The sequence below is a fragment of the Bufo gargarizans genome, chromosome 4 (genome assembly GCF_014858855.1).
Source record: "Bufo gargarizans isolate SCDJY-AF-19 chromosome 4, ASM1485885v1, whole genome shotgun sequence".
Taxonomy (NCBI): Eukaryota; Metazoa; Chordata; class Amphibia; order Anura; family Bufonidae; genus Bufo; species Bufo gargarizans.
The window spans coordinates 509,626,628-509,646,638 of record NC_058083.1 but is presented as its reverse complement, the minus strand read 5'-3'; the positions used below and the strand labels follow the sequence as shown (position 1 = coordinate 509,646,638).

The following is a 20,011-nucleotide window of genomic DNA, read 5'->3' as shown; positions in this document are numbered from 1 at the left end:
GCGGTGTAGTATAGAGGATCTGTCAGCTCTCCTGTGTGGTGTAGTATAGAGGATCTGTCAGCTCTCCTGTGCGGTGTAGTATAGAGGATCTGTCAGCTCTCCTGTAAGGTGTAGTATAGAGGATCTGTCGGCTCTCCTGTGTGGTGTAGCATAGAGGATCTGTCGGCTCTTCTGTGGTGTAGTATAGAGGATCTGTTGGCTCTCCTGTGCGGTGTAGTATAGAGGATCTGTCGGCTCTCCTGTGCGGTGTAGTATAGAGAATCTGTCAGCTCTCCTGTGTGGTGTAGTATAGAGGATCTGTCGGCTCTCCTGTGTGGTGTAGCATAGAGGATCTGTCGGCTCTTCTGTGGTGTAGTATAGAGGATCTGTTGGCTCTCCTGTGCGGTGTAGTATAGAGGATCTGTCGGCTCTCCTGTGCGGTAGGGGCTCTCCTGTGCGGTGTAGTATAGAGAATCTGTCAGCTCTCCTGTGTGGTGTAGTATAGAGGATCTGTCGGCTCTCCTGTGCGGTGTAGTATAGGGGATCTGTCGGCTCTTCTGTGTACACTGCCAGTTCTACTGACACGTCTTAGCAAATACTTTTATTCCCTAAAAAAAAAAAAAAAAACTATGCTGATGCAATTCCTTCTGAATCTCTGTATTGTGCCATTCCCCTACTATCACTACTGGAAATACATGAATTAACTTAGAACTGGGTTATACCATTTGCCTTGCCAATAGTCTCTACCCCAGGGATCAGCAACCTCCGGTACTCCAGGTGTTGTGAAACTACATCTTCCATCATGCACACTTGTGTGGCTGTTCTCTGAACCCCCACAGAAGTTAAAGGGTCCGTGCTGGGAGTTGTAGTTTCACAACAGCTGGAGTGTGCGAAGGTTGACGATCCCTGCTCTTCACACTCCGAGCACTGCCAGTACAGTGTTAGAGGTCGGCAAGGGGAATGGTAAAATCTAGTCGTCAATCTACAGGGGCTAGGAACTTGTCCTGTCAATCTTCGCACTGACTACTACAACCAGCTTCCTGTAGCAACTGCCTGTATGCAACTGTATGGCAAATGAAGAACAGAAAGACTTAGGGTTAAACTTTTAATGGACATCAAAGAACTGCAAGCCTCCAATACATCATTGCTGAAGGCAAAACCTCAGCGGCTCAGTTGCACCCCCCCCCCCCCCCCCCCAAAAGGTACCAATTGTAAAGGGAAACCGTAGCATCCTTTGATAAATGCAGGTCAAGCTGTTTTCTGTTCTTCTAACCTTGGAGAGACATTAGTGAACGCCAAGCAGTTACTTTCATGCAGGATAATTTGAAGCACAGCGCTGGAATCTGTTTCAAGCCAAGCCAGGCACTCCTCGCACTGCCAGTAGACATTTCAAACACATCTACCACACAAGGTGATGTCCGCAAGTGTATTACCCCCATCTTCCACCAGGAGACGAGGGGTCATGGGAGGGAAAAAAAACACGCCCATCGATATTAAAAACAAACAAACCCGGCGACCTCTGGCACCCGCCCACACAATTATTGGGCACATGCCACTGTTATGACTGCACGGGATGTTTTGGAAAAATAAGTTGAAAAATTATACCTTTCGGAAATTTTCAGGATTAAGGACTTGTCAAGTCCGAGAGAAAAACACAAAACGCTTTTTTCTCTCTCCATATACATATTTTTATATATTTTTTTTTTTTACAAAAAGGCATTTGTGTAATGTCAAAAATGTTATGCATTCACAGAATGAAGAGTTTATTCGTGTCGGATGCAGAGAGATAAGGTTTTATCTTTAGCTCTCCGTCCGGTGCAGCGTTATCTGTCGGAATCACTTCCACTCTCTTCCCGTTTGACCTTAGGTTCCGGCTTTGTGTCCACCGCTCCGTCATCACTGTCCTTATCCCAGTCCTTCATAGACGCTCCCATCATGAAGTCATCGCGAAGGATGTTCCAGTCTGATGCGTTTCGTGTATTTGCGGCGGCCTGAAAGGAATAGAGATACAAAATTTAATGTCAAGACGCAACATCTGCATGGACGGATGGGACATGCCCAATTTATAGTGAAAGCGCGTCATTGTGACGGCTCTTACGCAAGGAGACAGTAAGCAGTTGTGCACAGACAGGGTAAAAAAAAAAAAGACAAAAAAAAAAAAAAAAAATGGCTGAGGAGTAGGTGTGCCTGAACCAAGCAGATATCTCCCCCCTCCCTCTCACAGCATGCAGCCTCACAGACACAACCTGCAGCTGCATCCCCTTCCTCCCAATCTACTTTTTACTACATTAAGCTAGATAAAGCTTCCCTTTAAAGGTTTCTGCAATCCACATAGGAATCTGGATGTAACATTCTGTTCTGACAATCGGACAGCTGTGATGTAGTCCTGGATCAACACGGCAATTGCACTGTAGCATGGCGACAATGGCTGCAACAGGAGGTTCCTTGGAGAACTGTGAAATAAATCACAACCAAGTGTGCAACTGGGTGCAGAGCGATTTTTTTATTATTACGGGGAGCTAGTGTAAGGGTTCATTCAGACAGCCGTATGTACAGAATTTTGCAGAACGGGCGCGGACCCGTTCATATTAATAGGGCCGCAGAAGATGCAGAACGAACACTGTGTGCTGTCCGTATCAATAGTTCCGTTCCGTGGCCCCTGTAAATAATTTAGGGCATGTCCTATTCTTGTCCGCAATCTGAGACGAAAATAGGCATTTCTATATTGTGCTGGCTCTGTCCATTCCGCAGAATAATGTGGAACGTACACAGGCCGTTATTTGCGTTTTGCAGATTCTCAATTTCCGGACCGCAAAACACTGCCTTCTGAATTAGCCCTTTGACATCCCTGGCAGGCTGTTCCGGTAGGGAGCAGCCTGCAAGAGATGTCTGGATGCTCCACAGCTGGACACTACCAGATACTCACCGGCCCCTTTAACTATAATGGGCCAGCGGAGATTCGTCCGCAACCCGGCAAAGATGCCGAGAATCGTCCGGCCGATGTTTGCAGAGTTTCGGCTGGATCTCCGCCGAACCCCATTATAGGTAATAACGGAATTCTGGCAGAGACAGATCCAGAAGGCTGTGCCCAACGCAAGTGTAAAACGTGCCTAATAAAGGAGGTTTCTGAACATTTACTGAAAACCTGAAGACAGGCAAAGCAGGACTACAGGCTACAGAAAGCGAGGTAGAAGCTGTCCTCCTCTGATGATCTATATTACATAGTTTCATGTATTTATTTGCAAGACTGAGTTATGCAAATTTGGAACAGGTGTCCCGTTCGCGTGTTGTGGAACGCAAACAGCGGGTCTGCAATATACGGGCACTTATGGATGTGGAGCGGAGGCACGGATTGGAAGCCCACGTTCTATGTCCTATTTTTTTTTTTCGGTGCGGAGCGTCTCTTGCAGATCGCGGACCCATTCAAGTCAATGGGACTGCATCCCCAAATGGCGTGCACATGGAAGGTGTCCGTGCATTGTGGACTGCCGTTTGCAGTCCGCAATACGGGCACAAACGCTTGTGTGCAAGTGCCCGAGTCAAAACATATTCCATCCATCCACCTAATATTGCTTCAGCGGGAACCGATCTGATGTTTCTAAGCGTTTGACAGGCACTCTCATGCATTTGCACTAGGGGGGCAGCCATGTTTGACCTTCACAGCTGATCCACTCCCCCACATAAGTGGTACCACATGTTTGTGGCAGATAGGAATGTACTTGGCATCAACACATGCATTCAGTAAAAGTGAACCAGGGATGGCAGGTAAGGTATACAGTCCAACAGCTGTAATGTAATACTGTTATACAGGCTCCTGTAAGCATGCATACATTAGCAGCACATGTGAATCAATAAGAGATAGATGGATAGATACTGTAGATCTTACTCCATTTATCCTGTTTAGAAACCACCCGGGTCACAAATCAGTAGTAAGTCAGAACAACTGAACTGCATTTTCTCCTGAAGATGTTTTGCTGGTTATCCAACTGGCTTTCTCAATTAGAACGACACGACTTGTACAAGAAATCTCAGACATTCAATACTAGTGACTAGTGACTCTGCCAGCATAATCTGTCCATCGTAATCACCATGAGGTCAAGGACCTCATAGAAGATGTTGATTGCAATTTGCATGACTGAAGCTATTAGATGTAATTAAACTGCCCTGGGAGAGGTGTTAGAACAGCATTATAAGTGCTGTCGCCACAAACCTCAGTCATTGAAAAGCCTGTCTACAGGAGAACAAAAGACTGCAGTTTCTCTTTGTGAGACTTCATGCTGTGAGAGGGGGAGACGTCTGACTGTTGAGCACAAACCAGGCGTTACCCCAGGAAGAGCCTGGCCATTCGGTTGGCAGGTAGAGAAAAAAATATAGGAATAGAGTAGATCAAAATATAAAAGGTTAATAAACCAAACTGACAGGTACCCATCAATTCATAAAATATTACAGCTATAATCTAAACAATTAGGCCTCATGCACACGACCGTTGTTTTGGTCCGGAACAGAGCCGCAGTTTTTGTGGCTTGGATGCGGACCCATTCACTTCAATGGGGCCGCAAAAGATGCGGACAGCACTCAGTGTGATGTCCGCATCCGTTGCTCCGTTCCGTGGTCTGCAAAAAAAATAATATAACCTGTCCTATTCTTGTCCGTTTTGCGGACAAGAATAGGCAGTTATATCAATGGCTGTCCGTGCCGTTCCGCAAATTACAGAACGCACACGGGTGCCATCCGTGTTTTGTGGACCGCAAAACACACAACGGTCGTGTGCATGTAGCCTTAAGGAGTGTTTTTTTCTTACAACTCTAATGTGGTCGCTCTGTTATTCCGCCTGGAAGTTGTCAACTAGGCGTTACCATTTCTATTGTCGATCGGGTGTGTCCTACACGGTCAGCAGTGACTGGATAATGTCAGTGTATAGGGATGCACCTTATTTACAAGGTGAAGGGTAAGAAAGTTGTCAACGTATTCAGACATTACCAGGATGAACAACAGAGGAACAGTACTCTGCAGTGTTTTCAGAAAAGCTGCTCCACAATTGTGATTTTATGAAGATCATGAGTATTTTGCTAAGGCAGTCATGCCAGGAGAGCACAGACAGGTCTGGTTACCAGCACATACCCTCTAATCACTGGCACACGCACAGCAATAATGGCCGCATACAGCAGAATACAGCTGTGACCAGTGTTATGTGTGAGGCTAGAGATTAAAACCATTGCAGATTGCGGATCAAGAAGCGCTTTCAATGAAGCATGTAATCTGTATACATAGCATTCCTATGGCCTTTCATAAAGATATGTCAAACGACCGTATGCTTAAATAATACCTACAGCTTGCCAAAGTGTTCACGGCGCAGGATTCGAGACCATGTGATACAAGAGCGCCACCACGTGGCTCACTGCAAATGTAAAGAGCCAGATAACAAAGAAGGACCAACTGGCCTGCAACACTGTATACTGAGTGACCGAAAGACCTGCAGAGTATATCCGCGAAGCCTTGCAAACCGCCATTTCAAATATGTCCATGAGAAGACTCGCAGGTGAGGGTCTTCGCATTTACCCCTCAAATGAGGCAGGGAGATAATGTGCAGGCGTGTGCACAGTTTACATATCACGAGAGTTCACCGATTCCTTGCAATTGTTGTGCAAGGCGACCCCATTCACTTTCATCCGTGGCAAAGCAGGCAGCGCTACACTGCGGTCTTTGGCTAGTTGACCTGCGGCCGCCCAAAGTCACTGTGAAGGCCCAACTCAGTGAATTGTGGACTGATGGTCGTTTCTACCAAATTTATTCTTCACATGTAAAAGGACCCTTAATTTCCAAAGGGCCGCCCATGGTAAAATCCTAATGTGTGACCTTTGTTTACACTGCACCAATATACGTAAAAAAGTAATGCAAAAAAACAAAAATTTTTATATATATATAATGCTTATGTTGTCCACATAGTTTTATTATAACTGTTTAATGATGCAACCAAGAATAATCCAGATTGTTTTTGTGTTTAGTTGGCCCCGTGTCATTTCTATCTTTGGGGCAGACATATCACAATGTGCATTTGGACAATACTGGTTTCTATACGGGTCTTCTTTTTGAGTTTTACTTTTCAAAACCATCAGTTTAAAGGGGAATTTCCATCTGGGACATTTATGGCATATTGATAGGTACGGGGCCCACCTTTGGTACCAGCTCCAATCTCACATGCATGCGCAGCTTGATCTCCATTCACTAGTCACTAGCTACTTTCAGAAGTCCCAGAGTAGTGAAGAGAGAGGAGGCCAAACATGCGCAGTGTGCTCTCCATTCATGGTAGGGTCAGGTTCTTGAGATAGGACTGGGTCTCAGAGGTGGAAGCTACACCTATCAGACATTTATGGCCCATCCTATCGATATACCATAAATGCTCCAGATGGGACAACCCCTTTAAAGCTACAGGTATGGCATCTCACACCTACATAAATCATCAGTTAATGCCAAGGTCGGCCGCATTCGATCAAACATTTCCTCTGAAGCAGCCGCCGCAGGGGATACAAGGCCTTACAGGGTGGCCATTGAAATAACTGGCCATGTAATGCAAGGATGAGTCGGGTCCAAAGCAAGAATTACAGGCCTCGTAGAAGATCATTTGTGCCGGTTTGTCCGTTCTTCTAGTAAAGCGTCCACAATACATTCCGTCCTCTACTAATAACGCCGTGGTATTTGCTTGTAAACAGCAGAAATCCAAGTGATAAACTTGTGTAAAAGAGGCTTCCTTTCTTTGCAGAGCCCTGACACAATGCCAGCCTATAAAACACACAGGGTCGCCTCTTGTCTTCTACACAAACAGCAAAGATAAAGATCTTGGTCTATGTTTGGCTGTAGCACTGCGCACCTGTCAGCCATTCTCGGATGCCTCATTCTTACATATTCACCGGCACTAATACGGGAAAGCCACTGCTAGGAATGCTACGCTCAGATAAGCCGATATGGATCCAATTAGATTTTCTGCAACCAACAGTGGAGTGAGATGCCCAATACTCGTACTCGAAACGCTTCCCTCAAGAACAGGAGATTATATATATATATATATATATTGCAGCACCAGCAAAAAGAAAGTAATCAACCACCTTGGGAGCACAGCCCAATGGGAATAAGCACACCCAATATACAAGGTATAGAAAGCGGGCAGCACTCCAAAATTGTAACAAAAAATAAAATGACTTTATTCACCCATATGGCAAGGCAATGTTTCGGCTCTATACAAGTGCCTTTCTCAAGAGCCTTGAGAAAGGCACTTGTAGCCGAAACGCTGCCTTGCCAGGTTGGGTCAAACACCGGACTGGATCGCAGGTGCCGATCCGGGTTTTTGTTAACACCTAGCTGCCTTTAAAAGACAACTGGGTTCATGCAGAGGGGATCTCTGTATTGGGATCTGAGGCTTGTGCCGGGGTGGAGGGCTGAGACCCATGGGAGGGGAAACAGGCCGCCTAAAGCCTACTGATGGACTCTTGTTGGCAGAACAGGCCGCATGGTGTGAACTGACACCAAGACTGCAAGGTGACTTTTTTGCTTGAAAGTGGTTTTTTGTTCTGTGAACTTTCTAACGTGTGAATAAACACTGAACTTTTGGTTTACAAACTGGTTGGTGCCTCTATACTGCGTCCGCTTATCCCGTCTACCAGAGCGAATCCCCATAATGATGCAGGGCCATACAGAGTACCCCATTGGCACTCGTTTAAAGAGCCTTCACATTGGCCAGTGGAAAGAACACGGGGTATGAACAATCGCAACTATGAACGTTCATCCACCATGAAGTTCATATTATTTCGTCAGCACATTCCCGTTACATGGAGAAATGTGCTGCCAAACATCAAGAATTTTTCTGCCCACATAAAAGACCCAATCAGCCAACAAATCAGCTTGTTTTCCAGCTGATCGCTGCCCTGTTTGCACTGGGAGGTGAGCAGGAACAAGCCTTCTTATTAATGTCAGCCATGTGTACAATTATAGCTCTCCTACCCACGGAAACCATCTCGGACATTCGGCAGTCTCGAAGGGACTTGCATCAAACTTCTCCACAGGCTAAACTCCCCTGAAACATTGTCTTCTTAGGTGTCTCACGGAACGGGCACTTTGAGGGTCCAATATAATGAATAAGTGTGTGGCCGTGCCTACCGGGATGCAAAATGTAGATGTCAAAAATTCCCATGTTCACTTCAGATGCCATAATGGTGGGGCAACTGGAATAGTTGGGGGGGGGGGGGGGGGGTTCCTTATTCATCAGCCTTATCTTTGAGCCAAAGTGGGGACAGACTACAAGTATATCTTGCTGTTGAATACCCAATGTGCATGACATGGCCAGTCCAAAGTAGGGGAACATTTGTTGGTGGGCTCCCCCACCAGTTTATTGTTAAGGGAACCAAATTTTTTTTTTTAAACAGATTCCTTGAAAGCAAATAATCAGACCAGACAGGACCATCCTTGTAAAGTTTGATCTTGTTTTGAGCATCCCACAGAAGGAAAAACAATTGTTTGAAAGAACTGAAGAGAAGATGACGACGGCCACCAGTAGCAGCCATAAGGATGGACACAATCACAAAGGCTGAAGAGCCAGAGACAGGGCATTCAGGAGAAACTCTTCTTATGGTCATCGAGGATCCTGATAAACTCAATGTTTGCAGCAATACTTTAGGAGGAGACTTTGGTATTTTTACGTTTGATTAGCTGTGTCAATTTGCTGGAGCATAAAGGACGGCTGTCAGGGTAAGATGTGGTTGTATGTACACAAACCAGATAATGAATGTAATCCCTGACTATACAGAGCAGTAAGGTAAGAGGAGACTCTGTTTACACTAAGTGTCAAGAGGTACCAGGCAGCAAAGGCTCGAAATTTCCTCGCCCTTTAAACCAGTAATGAGGGAGACAATAAAAAGGGTGAGTGGGAGACCACCCAGTGACTGAGCTGCAAATTTTCTATTTCAACATTTTTGGGTGATCTGTCTATGTACATGGCCACACTTTAGATCCATGCATTAGGGATTTATAATTTGATACCGAAATGAATGGGTAACAGTATAGTCCTCACGGCGTGATCAATGGCATGACTACAAAATACAGTGAAACTTCTCAGGTAACCGCCAAAAATCTAAATAAGTGACCACTTGGATGGACTTCTCCAAATAGATGGGCAGTATGCGTAATACATGGGGGAATTTGAGTATTTGTCATAAGAAATCTGGTCTGAATAATGGGGTGGTCTTCTCAAAGAGGTGGGCTTTTGAAGCAGTTCCCCTGTAACTGTTTGTAGGGTAGGATATGATGCCTCACAGAGCAAAATATGGACTCTTAGGGACTAGTGGCCACCCAGGCCTGTACACGTGCCATTACTATGTGTATGAGCGCTTTAAAGGGGCTGATGCATGGGGATATCTTTTTACCATATGGGTATATGGCTGTTATGGAGGGTGGTTCCCAAAACAGAGAGCTGCTCTGTAAGAACAACATTTGCTACGCCTTTTTATGGACTAAAAAACAAAAACAACATTGTCTTATAGGTGCAGGTCCCACCGCTGGGACCCTCACCTATATCGAGAACAGGGCACCGCAAGTAAAGGAGGGCGCACTGCGCATGCGCAGCCACCCTCCATTTATTTTCTATGGGGCGGCGAAAAGCCCCATAGGAATGAATAGGAGCGGGGGTCGGGCATGCGCGGTACGCTCCCATTCACTTCTATGGGGAGCCGGCTTGGTGGTGGCCGGACCGAAGTCCTCCAGCCACCACCTTGCGGGGCTCCGTTCTTGATATAGGTGCGGATCCCTAGTGGTATGCCCCCATTGTCCATGATGAGACAACCCCTTTAATTAATATTCCCTATATGTCTACTTTATGTTGGCATCATTTTAGTAATGTAATTTTATTTTTTTACAAGGTTTTGAATTTTAGAAGCAATTTTTTAAATTTAAGAAAATTTTCAAAGTTAACTTTTTTAAGAACCAGTTCAGTTCTGAAGTCACTTTGTGGGGATTACATAATATAACCAACCCATAAATGACCTTATTTTAGAAACTACACCCCTCAAACTATTCAAAACTGGTTTTAGAAATGTTGCTAACCCCTTTAGGTATTCCACAGCAATTAAGGCAAAATAGAGGTGAAATATCAAAATTCAAATTTTTTGGCAGATTTTCCACTTTAATCAATTTTTTTCCTGGAACACATCAAGGGTTAACAATAAAACAAACCTCAACATTTATTACCAGAAACACCCCATATGTGGTGGTATAACGCTGTTTGGGCACACGACAGGGCACAGAAGGCAAGGAGCGCCATATTGTTTTTGGAGGGCAGATTTTGCTGGAATGGTCTTTGGGCACCATGTTGCATTTGAAGAGACCCTGAGGTAACCCACAGTGAAAACCCCCAAAAAGTGACCAAATTTTGTAAACTACACCACCCAAGGAATTTTTAAGGGGTGTAGTGAGCACTTAACAGCTGTTTCATTGAATTTTTAATACTTGGGGGTAAAAAAAATTAGATTTTTTTGTTTTTACAAGAAAATGGTGCTTTGGGCCCAAACTTTCTTTTTCACAAAGGATAACAGGAGAATATCCCCTACAATTTGCTAGCCACTTTCCACTTTCTCCTGAATACAGTAACACCCCAATTCCCAAGGGAAGGAGTGGCATCTGGATTTTCTAAAATTTTATTTTCTGTCATGGTTTTTAAGAGTCTTATAATGGAAATACTTAATGCTCCCTGTTCTTCATCAGGTGGTGTCCTGACAATGTACAGTGTCAGGACACGGGTCAAGGTGCAGAGCTGGTTCTCCCAGGCCCGATGACGACTGGGGGTCTGATCTGAGGCCCGATGACGACTGGGGGTCTGATCTGAGGCCCGATGACGACTGGGGGTCTGATCTGAGGCCCGATGACGACTGGGGGTCTGATCTGAGGCCCGATGACGACTGGGGGTCTGATCTGAGGCCCGATGACGACTGGGGGTCTGATCTGAGGCCCGATGACGACTGGGGGTCTGATCTGAGGCCCGATGACGACTGGGGGTCTGATCTGAGGCCCGATGACGACTGGGGGTCTGATCTGAGGCATGATGATGTTCTCTTATTTTTCCTCCTCTAAAACCCTAGATGTGTCTTATGGTGTGAGAAATATGGTAGCTTGTAATTTGATTGAAATTCCTGCTCATTTTTTGTTTAGGAGTCCAGTTGGTGCTCCTACTCAATGATGGACAGTCTTACCTATAGGACTGTGCTCAACATCTCCTCTATAAAATGAACTGTGGACTACATGTTCCACCTGTTGGGTTCCCCCTTTGAACACTGGAATGAGCAAGACCGCAGGGAGGAAGAGTTCAAATGAAGTGGTCAGCAAGCATGTACCCTGCTGCTCCATCCAACGTCTATGGGTCTGATGGAAAAAGCCATGCACTGTACTCGACTGTCTCCATTAACCCTATAAAATGGAGCAGCAGAAACTCTTCACCCATAATGCAGGGTCTCAGCAAGAAGGTGCAGAAAACCAAAATTCAGCCTTTTTTTTTTTTTAAGCTTTTTTTAGTTCTAGATGGGGTGGAAGTGAAAAACAATGCTCTTAAAAATAAGGAACCTTGTGGTTTTTATGATTCATATTCAAGTGTCCCAGCAAACCTCAAGAAAATGATGAGCCAGTCAGCAGGAGGATTTAACATCTAAGCTTTCCAGTAGCCAAGAACCAAGTCATCAAGAACACGAGCAACATGAGACCAGGTTATTATAAAGTAGACCCAGTGCACGACATGAAAACGCTCAGATAGATGTATGACCCTCCTCGATGGAAGTGACTTCATAAACCCCACAAATATGATTTCTAGAGCAGAGATCTTGGCAAACAAGCTATGCAAGTACTCGTGCGTTTGATCTGATTCATTCTCCCCCAAAGGGCAACAAATAAATGAAAGGCCGCGGACCGAAAAAACAGAATAAAGTCCCTGGGAAAGTCAACGACACACACACACAAAAAAAAAAAAAGCAATAGGTTGAATAAGGATAATGTAATACCTTGATAAAACACTGGAAGATATGAAAGGAGCACGCTGGCCCAGTCCCAAATATAATGAACACCATATGGCCATTCAAAAACTTCTACGCTGCACTTGATGGGTAAAGGGGCAGAGCACATAAGGCAAATACTCATCAGATGGATGACGCTGAAGATATGAACAGCATGTAAACAGCACTTCTGGAAAAGAAGCGGAAGAAGGATGGGCAGGGGCTCCATTCATTGGACAGGTTGGATTTTATCTGTTTGATTCTGCGGTTTGCACACAAAATTGAGTTTGTCTGGAGGCTTCTGATACCTGAAACTTGGATGGGGATGAAAAGTGCTGCTACTTTTAAGAATCTTTTTGGTAAAAGAGAAACCCAATCAAAAGCTGATCACAGGGATCTATGAAGGAACATGGCAGCAAGTGTTCAACTTTTCGGCAGCTCCTCCGCAGGTGAAATGAAGTATTACATCGTTCCCAGTAAAAAAATAATGTCGTCCATGTAACTGGTGTGTTAGGGCTCATGCACACGACTATGTGCTGGCCTTGCCCGCAAACAGTGGGTCCGCAATATACGGGCAACAGCCGTGTGCGCACCGTATCACAGATATGGACCCACTCACTTGAATGGGTTCTCAATCTGGAAGGCACGGAGCGGAAAGGCACGGAAGCACTACGGAGCGCTTCCATAGCATTTGGGTCCATGCCTCCGCACCACAAAAAAATAGACTGTGCTTTTTTTTTGCGTTGCAGACGGATCGCAGACCCCTTCAATTTGAATGTGTCTGCATCCATCAGCGCCGACCACAATTTGCAATCCCCAATGCACGGCATGAGCCCTTAGGACTCTTACACGAGCGGATGCCGTGCGTGGAATTCGCTGCGTGATAAAGTTGTAACCTTGATTTTGTAGTAAAAAGATCGCGGAGAGGCACGGAGCATTATCAATCATGTTAATGCTCTGCGTCTCTGCTGTCCAGAGCGCGGCTTGGCTGTCTTTCACGCAGCGATTTCCACGCACGGCAAGAGCCCTTAGAGAGAGATGCTCTCTGCTACAAGACCCTGAAGCAGGGACTCAGCCCTAACTCACAGGCAGAAATTTCGATCCGTTAGTCGGTGCCGAGAACTTGCAGCATGCTCCATTCTTGTCCGTTCCCAGTTCGAGACTCAGGTGAACTGGTACGGAAATACAAAGAACAAAAACCGCCGCACGCCATAAAGTCAGTGTATATGGAAATCGGAACGGGAGTTAGCATCTGACTGTTTCTGGTTCTCTCATCTGCGAGATCACAATCCAAACCAAAGAGTCTTACAGATTAGGCTCAACTCAGTTCTGGGTTTGAATTCAACAATAGACATCTGCGTGGAAATTGCGCGTTCTCCCATGTCCACGTGGATTCCTCTGCGGTCTCCTTTTCCTCTCACACAGGTGTTATATAAAATCGGCTTTGGTGTGTGTGCATATGGGTCTGAAATAAGGACGTTAGATTGAGAGAACCGTCGGCTACAGGGACTGATCTGACTGGTGACAATCTGTCCCAGTCAAGCGGAATACGTTGGCGAAATTGACCATGGAAAACTTTTAGGAGAAGCAACACTTAAAGGGGTTCTGAAGGACTTACATATTCATGACCTATCTTCAGGATAGGTCATCAATATGAGATCGGCGGGGGTTTTGACTCTCGGCACCCCGGCGATCAGCTGTACGAGGAGCCCACAGCACTCTAGGAAGGCTTCTTCCTAGGCCACATAACATCACGTTCATCGGCCACATGGCCTGGGCGCAGCTCATGTCAACTGAATGAGGTTCAGCTGCGATACCAAGCACAGGCACCATCAAATGGACGGCGCTGTGCTTAGTGAATGGTGAGAAGTCCACTGTGGGGGTTGTGGATTCCTCAAACAGCTGATCACTTCACTTGACTAGGCCACGTGACGCCACATGAAAAGGCCTAAGCACTTCCAGAGTGCCGTAGCCTCCTCGCACCACTAATCGCCGGGGGTGCCGAGTCTGCCGACAGTCACGATAGGTCATCAATACTGTAAATCTTGGACAGCCCCTTTAAGGAATTGTATAAGTAGCTTCCTGAAAGCAAGAGCATAGCGGGGCGTTCTCCCTCAGCCAGTCAGCAGACTCCGGATGTTTTATGAAGACAGGGCGCAAAAAACAGCAGCCAACACCGGGGTGGTCATTTGGTAGCACCAGAAGCGGCGTTGCGTTTGCAGAGCCACATAAACCGCCGCAATACCTAAAACATAAAAAAAAGCTGCTACCTGCTATTGTAAGGAAAAAATTCTACAAATTAGCTCAAGTGCTACGTGATGGAGGTACGCATTCATATAATGTGATCCTGATGAACATGCAGTCAGGGTCTCTTGGCTCTAGATGTGAAGCGCGGATTGTAAAAACCATGAAGTTAATGAAATCCAAAGCTCGAGACGGCACAATTCATAATAAACTCTTTCAAGGTGCACGGGGAAGGCGAATGTAGATAAAGCCGGAGCCGCCGAGTGTACACTAATTCATTACGCAGGCTCCCACTTTACTAAAGGGTTTCAAAGCTCAATTGTCCAACAGTATATAGCTCTGCAACTTCCTAATGCAATACATGAATCTGTGTATCCACTGCTGGATGTCAGTGAATGAAAGAACACTAGCTACCATTATGTCGAGTCTGCCTCAGAGCTACAAAACCTGGACCATTACCTACGCTGATGCACTGTAGCAAACCATCACGACAAAAGATTCCTTAGGCTGGAGGCCAACCCCAGATGTCAGAGGTTTCAGGTTTGTTCAGGGTTTAAAGGAGCCGGATCTTAGAAACTCTGAACAGTGAAGCCCTCACAAACATGGAAGACCCTGCAATATAACCCCTTATGGATTCAGTCATTGTTGTTTAGTTGGGAGAAGACTCCATATCTACAATGACAGTAGACCACTTTGGCAAAGATTTTTCACGGTTTCCAATAAATCTGCAGAATAGTGAGTGCAGCTCTGGAGTATAATACAGGATATAACTCAGGATCAGTACAGGATAAGTAATGTAATGTATGTACACAGTGACTCCACCAGCAGAATAGTGAGTGCAGCTCTGGACCAGCTGTTCCTGAGCTGTGATTACCTGTGGGTGTGGTCGCCTGTGGCTGTGTGTAGCTGCTGCTGCTGCTGCTGCTCCTGAGCGTTTGGAGGAAAATCTATCCACCTGAGGCCGGCTCTCTCCTCCCCAGGGGGAGAGTGGGTTCTCAGGCATGAGCGAGGGAAGCAAGCCCCAGGCTCCTGTTCCCAGCGGCAGGCCTTCAGGGGACAGGAGAAGCCAGCGTTTGGCCTGCATGGAGGACTCAGGGGTAAGAAGATCTGGCAGGAGTCGCAGTAATGTGGCTTCTGTCTCCCCTGAGTCTGAGGGTAGTAGGAAGAGCCGCAAGGCTGGATCCGCTAAGGAGGACCCGAATGCCAGCATGGGTGAGAGTGGCCCTTCCGGGGCCCAGCAAAAGCCGAGTGTTCACGGAGGTGAAGCAGATCTTGAGGAGGAAGGCTGGGGCGTACTGAGGGCCCGGGAGTCCATTTCCACCTACGGATCCCGGGTCATGAGCCACCTCCGTGAGTACGAAGACGCGACTAAGACCCTGAGGAGGCTCCGGGAGGAGCTGCGCGGCTTGAGGTCTTGTGTTGGAGTGGCCCCAAAGAGGAAGAAGCAGGGGCTGGAGAGCCAAATAAAGCAGCTACAAGCTGACATTGGCGAGATTGAGCAAAGGCGGACTGTACTCCGAGATAAAAGCGGCCCGTTTAAGGAAAAACTCCTAAACGAGGAACGTTTTCGGAAGATGGCGGAGGAGAAGGGGCAGATGGGGCAGCAGCCTGACAGCCAGGTGGAGAAGGAACCAGTCGTGCAGGAGGAGGATGATGATGATGACCAGCAAGATCCACCTGGCAGCCTGCAGGAGCAGATTCCGTACAGTGGGCCCCCTGCACGCCAAATAGCAAGGTCACCCAGCTGCGGCTCGGGGGATGAGTATGAGACCTGCGGCCCGGGAGGGGCCCTAGTGGAGGAGATCCAGCTCCTGGAGTCCCCAGTGCGTTTCCAGGACTTATGCTTTGGTGATGAGTTGCCACCGGAGACGGCTGGGGAAGGAAAGAAAAAGGCTAAGAAGACCAAGCTCCAGGAGCAGGTAAGATATGTATACACCCCCCTCCCTGGGACCCCCGGGTCGACCGCAGGGCCGGCTCACTGTATTAGCCCCTCTTCTCAGCCCAGCCCGTGTCCTGCAGTGGACTCGGTGCAGGAGAGAGGGGAGAGCGAGGTATCCGATATGGTGGTGAGCTCCGTCTCTGTTTGCAGTAACGGGGATGGAGCTGGTGCGACACCTGCTGAAAAGCCGGACAGGAAGGTTACTGCGGAGGATGAGAGAAAAATCTCTGGCGCTGGAGTTTGCTCCCTGATGGGAGGAGGGGGTGGCTCCACGCCACAGATGGCTGCAGGAGCTCCGATGGCTCCAACCGCTGATGACGCTGTTCCCTCGGGCCAGCAGAGGCATGAAGGAGCTGTCGGAGCTATGACGGTTACGCCTCCCAATGAAGGTCAAGAACTGAGGCCAAAGCCTTTGTTTTGTATTGGCGCTGCTGGTCCAGATGAGCGGCGCCATGAAAGAACAGATCAGCAGCGTTTGGATCAGCGGCGCCCGGTAATGGATCAGCGGCGCCCAAAAGTTGTAAATGGTAGTACTGAGGAAGCGGAGGGCAATGATAAAAGTGGGGTTGGGGCTGTGGTCTGTCTTTTGGGGGCAGCTCCGACCCCAGGGCCCAGTGATGCTGAGGTACCAATAATTACACCAAAACACACCGGTTCAGCCAGTATGAGTGAGGGAGCAGGTGGGGGGCAGAAAATTATTTTTAATAAAAATATGTCTGGGGGTTTGGATGGTGGAGTGAATGGTGTTAGGAGGGAAGGAAGGGAGGTCGCAGAATCTGTTGTAAGTAAGGCTGGTTTGGGGATGGAAGATATGGAAGTGGGTGGTGGAGGGTCTTTGGTAAGCGGGGAGGGTGTGGAACCTGGTCCGGTTGCCCCCCCGGCTGTGGCAGCCCCTGTGCGCAGTTTTGCTACTGTCACAGCCGGGGTGAGTAGGGGACCCTCCTTGTCCTCTGGCTCTGGGGACGGCGTTTTGCAGCGGCGTCTTCTGGAGGCTCTAAAGAGAGGGGAGAGCACAATCAATGTAGAGGGGAGGGAGGTTGATCTATCCTTTTGGATAGATAGGCATGGCCTCTCAGCCTTCCGAGAGCAAAGGAGCGGGGAGACCACGTGGTCCCTCCCGACAGCTGGGCAGGGTGCTCTCCGTAGGAATGTGGTCCGTCTGAGGTGGAGGGGCAGTGATACATGTCCTTCAAGATCAGAAGTTGTTGAGCTCCTTCTAAAGATGGGCTTCAAGGCGACAGACATCTACGCCTTGATACATCCCTATGGGACCCCTGAGTTCGATGTCAGCTTTGTTCGGCCGGAGGGACTTGAGCTCTTCTGGTCGAACTATGAGATGGCAAAGGACGAGCCCAGCTGGCGAGATTTTGCCGTCCAGGCAGTGTCTCGTCAGAACAATGTGAAGAGGGTGACCGTTCTAACCCGTAACGAGTCACTCTCGTGTATTGACAGCATGACGTGGCTCGGCCGATATGGGGAGGTGGTGGAGGTTCCCAAGAAGAACAGGGATGAACATGGCATCTGGTCTGGGGCCTGGACGTTCATGGTAAAACTTAGGCTTTTAGGAAACACAGTTACTCACATACCATCTGCCACCTTCCTTGGAAGGGATCGCATCCAGATTTTCTACCAGGGTCAGCCGAAGCTCTGTCACAGATGCGGCAGCCCCACACACTTCAGTGCTAACTGCACTGTACAGAAGTGCGCGCTGTGTGGGGAGATTGGCCACCTCGCTGCATCATGTGCAGAGATTAGGTGTCACCTGTGTGGTGACTTAGGTCACCCATTCAGTCGCTGCCCTCATTCCTTTGCCAATGCGGTCAATGCCCCGGCGGGAGGAAGCCGTGAGGCCAATTCTACTGGGGCAGGGGCTGGCAGAAGTGAAGGAACAGAGGGGCCAGGGAAGAAAAGTAAGCAAAAGACGCCTGCCCAACTGAGGCGTCAGGAAAATCGCCGAAGGGAGAGGGAGATGGGTGAATCCCGGGAACCTCAGGCAACTGGGGAAGCTGGGATGACCCCTGATCTCACCCCTGAGACTGCTGCTACTGCTGAGGCCCAAAGGGACAGTGAGCTGGATGAGGAAATTAGGAGGATCCAGGAAGAGGAAGGTGCCATCTCCTCATTATCCCCCCATGACGGGGGAAGTGGGGGATGGCAAAAGCAGGGTAATAAACGTACAGGGAAAAAGGGAGATTTAAGATCTTCTCCCACCCGCCAGATGCCAAAGGAAGGTACAACCAACCCCCCTCCGATTAGTCTCTCAAACCGGTTCCAAGCCATTGGTGACACCTCCCCCTCCTCAGGGGAGGGAGCCGGTGGGGAGGTTTCGGGAGTCGCGGTGACACCTGGGCCTGCGGGGGACGCCGAGCCTCCTTCTACTGGGGAAAACATGTCCTCAGGGGTGGGGGCTGGCTTGGAGTCAGAGCACAAGGGCAGAGGTGAAATGGACACATCTGTTTGTTTGAAGAGGGGTAAGCCATCATCTGATGAAAAAGTTGGTGGGGGCAGTGGGAAAAGAAAGCCATCTAATTCAATCACCCATGATGGCGGCACTCACTCCGTTGACGCTGGCGTCCATTAATGTCGCCAGCATTAAGTCAGATACGGCTAGATTTGCGGCCTTTGATTTTTTCAGCCGGGTTGAAGCTGACATTTTGTTTTTGCAGGAGACCAGGCTGCCAGATTTGGCATCTGTATTTAAAGCTAAAAGGGAGTGGCGACGCGGATCCTCCTACTGGTCTCTTGCGGCCGAGCCGTATAGCGGGGTGGCAGTCCTTTTTACTGCACCGGTAGAATGCCGACGGGTTATTGAATTAGAAATGGGGAGGTGCCTGATCCTGGATGTCCTCATGAGGGGACAAGAACTTCGTCTAATTAACATCTATGGTCCCCAGTCCAAGTGGGACCGTAAGTGTCTCTTCATGAGGATCAAGCCCTATCTTTTTACAAGTCGGCAGGTGGTCTTTGGAGGGGACTTCAATACTGTCACGAGGCCCCAGGATAGGGGAGGTTCCAGGGACAAGCTGACTTACGACAGCATTGCGCTTAATAAAATAGCTAGTGAGGCTCGTCTGGTGGATGTCCACATCCGGCACACCCCAGGCCACCCGGGGTTCACCTATCATAGGGCTAGTTGTAGGTCTAGAATAGACAGGTTTTATTTAAAGGAGGAAGCCGTCTCTTCAGCCGTGTCCGCTGTGGAGGTGGAGTTCTCCGACCACTGTATGATTTTGTTTTCTCTGAATGTTGCAGAGACCCCCCGAATGGGAAGGGGCTACTGGAGGCTCAATTCGTCTCTCTTGGAAGAAGCGGAGATAAGACAGTCCTTTGAGGATTTCGTTCAGAGCCAGGTACCATTGCTGGATCTCTGCGGCAGTAAGTCTGAGTGGTGGGAGATCTTCAAGGAAAGGGTGGGGAGATTCTTCCGCCAGCTCTCGAGCCTCAGGAGTCTGAGTAAGTATCGCCTGTATCAGGGCCTGAGGAGGAAACTCGAACGTCTTGTCTCGACTGGGGGTAGCCGTGAGGAGATCTCCAGAGTGAAGTCTTTGCTTATGAGGTGTCAGTACGATAGGCACGCATCTTTGGTTTTTGAGAGGGATTACGGGAAATACCGCTCGCCCGACCCTTACAAAAACTGCAGGATGTCAGTGAGTAGTAAGATTGTGTCAGGACTGATTGATAGTACGGGTTCTCTGAGAAGGTCCAGATCAGGGATCCTGGAGGTTGTCAGATCCTTTTACTCACATCTCATGGCAAGGAGGGATCTTGATCGTGATAAGATATCGGCTTTCCTGACTGAAACTGTCCCTGAACCAGGGGTAGACCCCTC

At 48.0% G+C, this 20,011-nt stretch overlaps 1 protein-coding gene across 1 annotated transcript in view; it reads right to left on the bottom strand.

Annotated features, from left to right (window-relative positions):
• Window positions 1-430: 430 nt before the first annotated feature.
• Window positions 431-20,011, bottom strand: part of RRP15 (ribosomal RNA processing 15 homolog) — a 39,920-nt gene continuing 20,339 nt past the window's right edge. Inside the window, exon 5 of the mRNA XM_044290639.1 lies at window positions 431-1,970. Within this exon, the coding sequence (XP_044146574.1) occupies window positions 1,803-1,970 (168 nt within the window). The 3' untranslated portion in view covers window positions 431-1,802. The remainder of the gene's footprint in view (window positions 1,971-20,011) is intronic.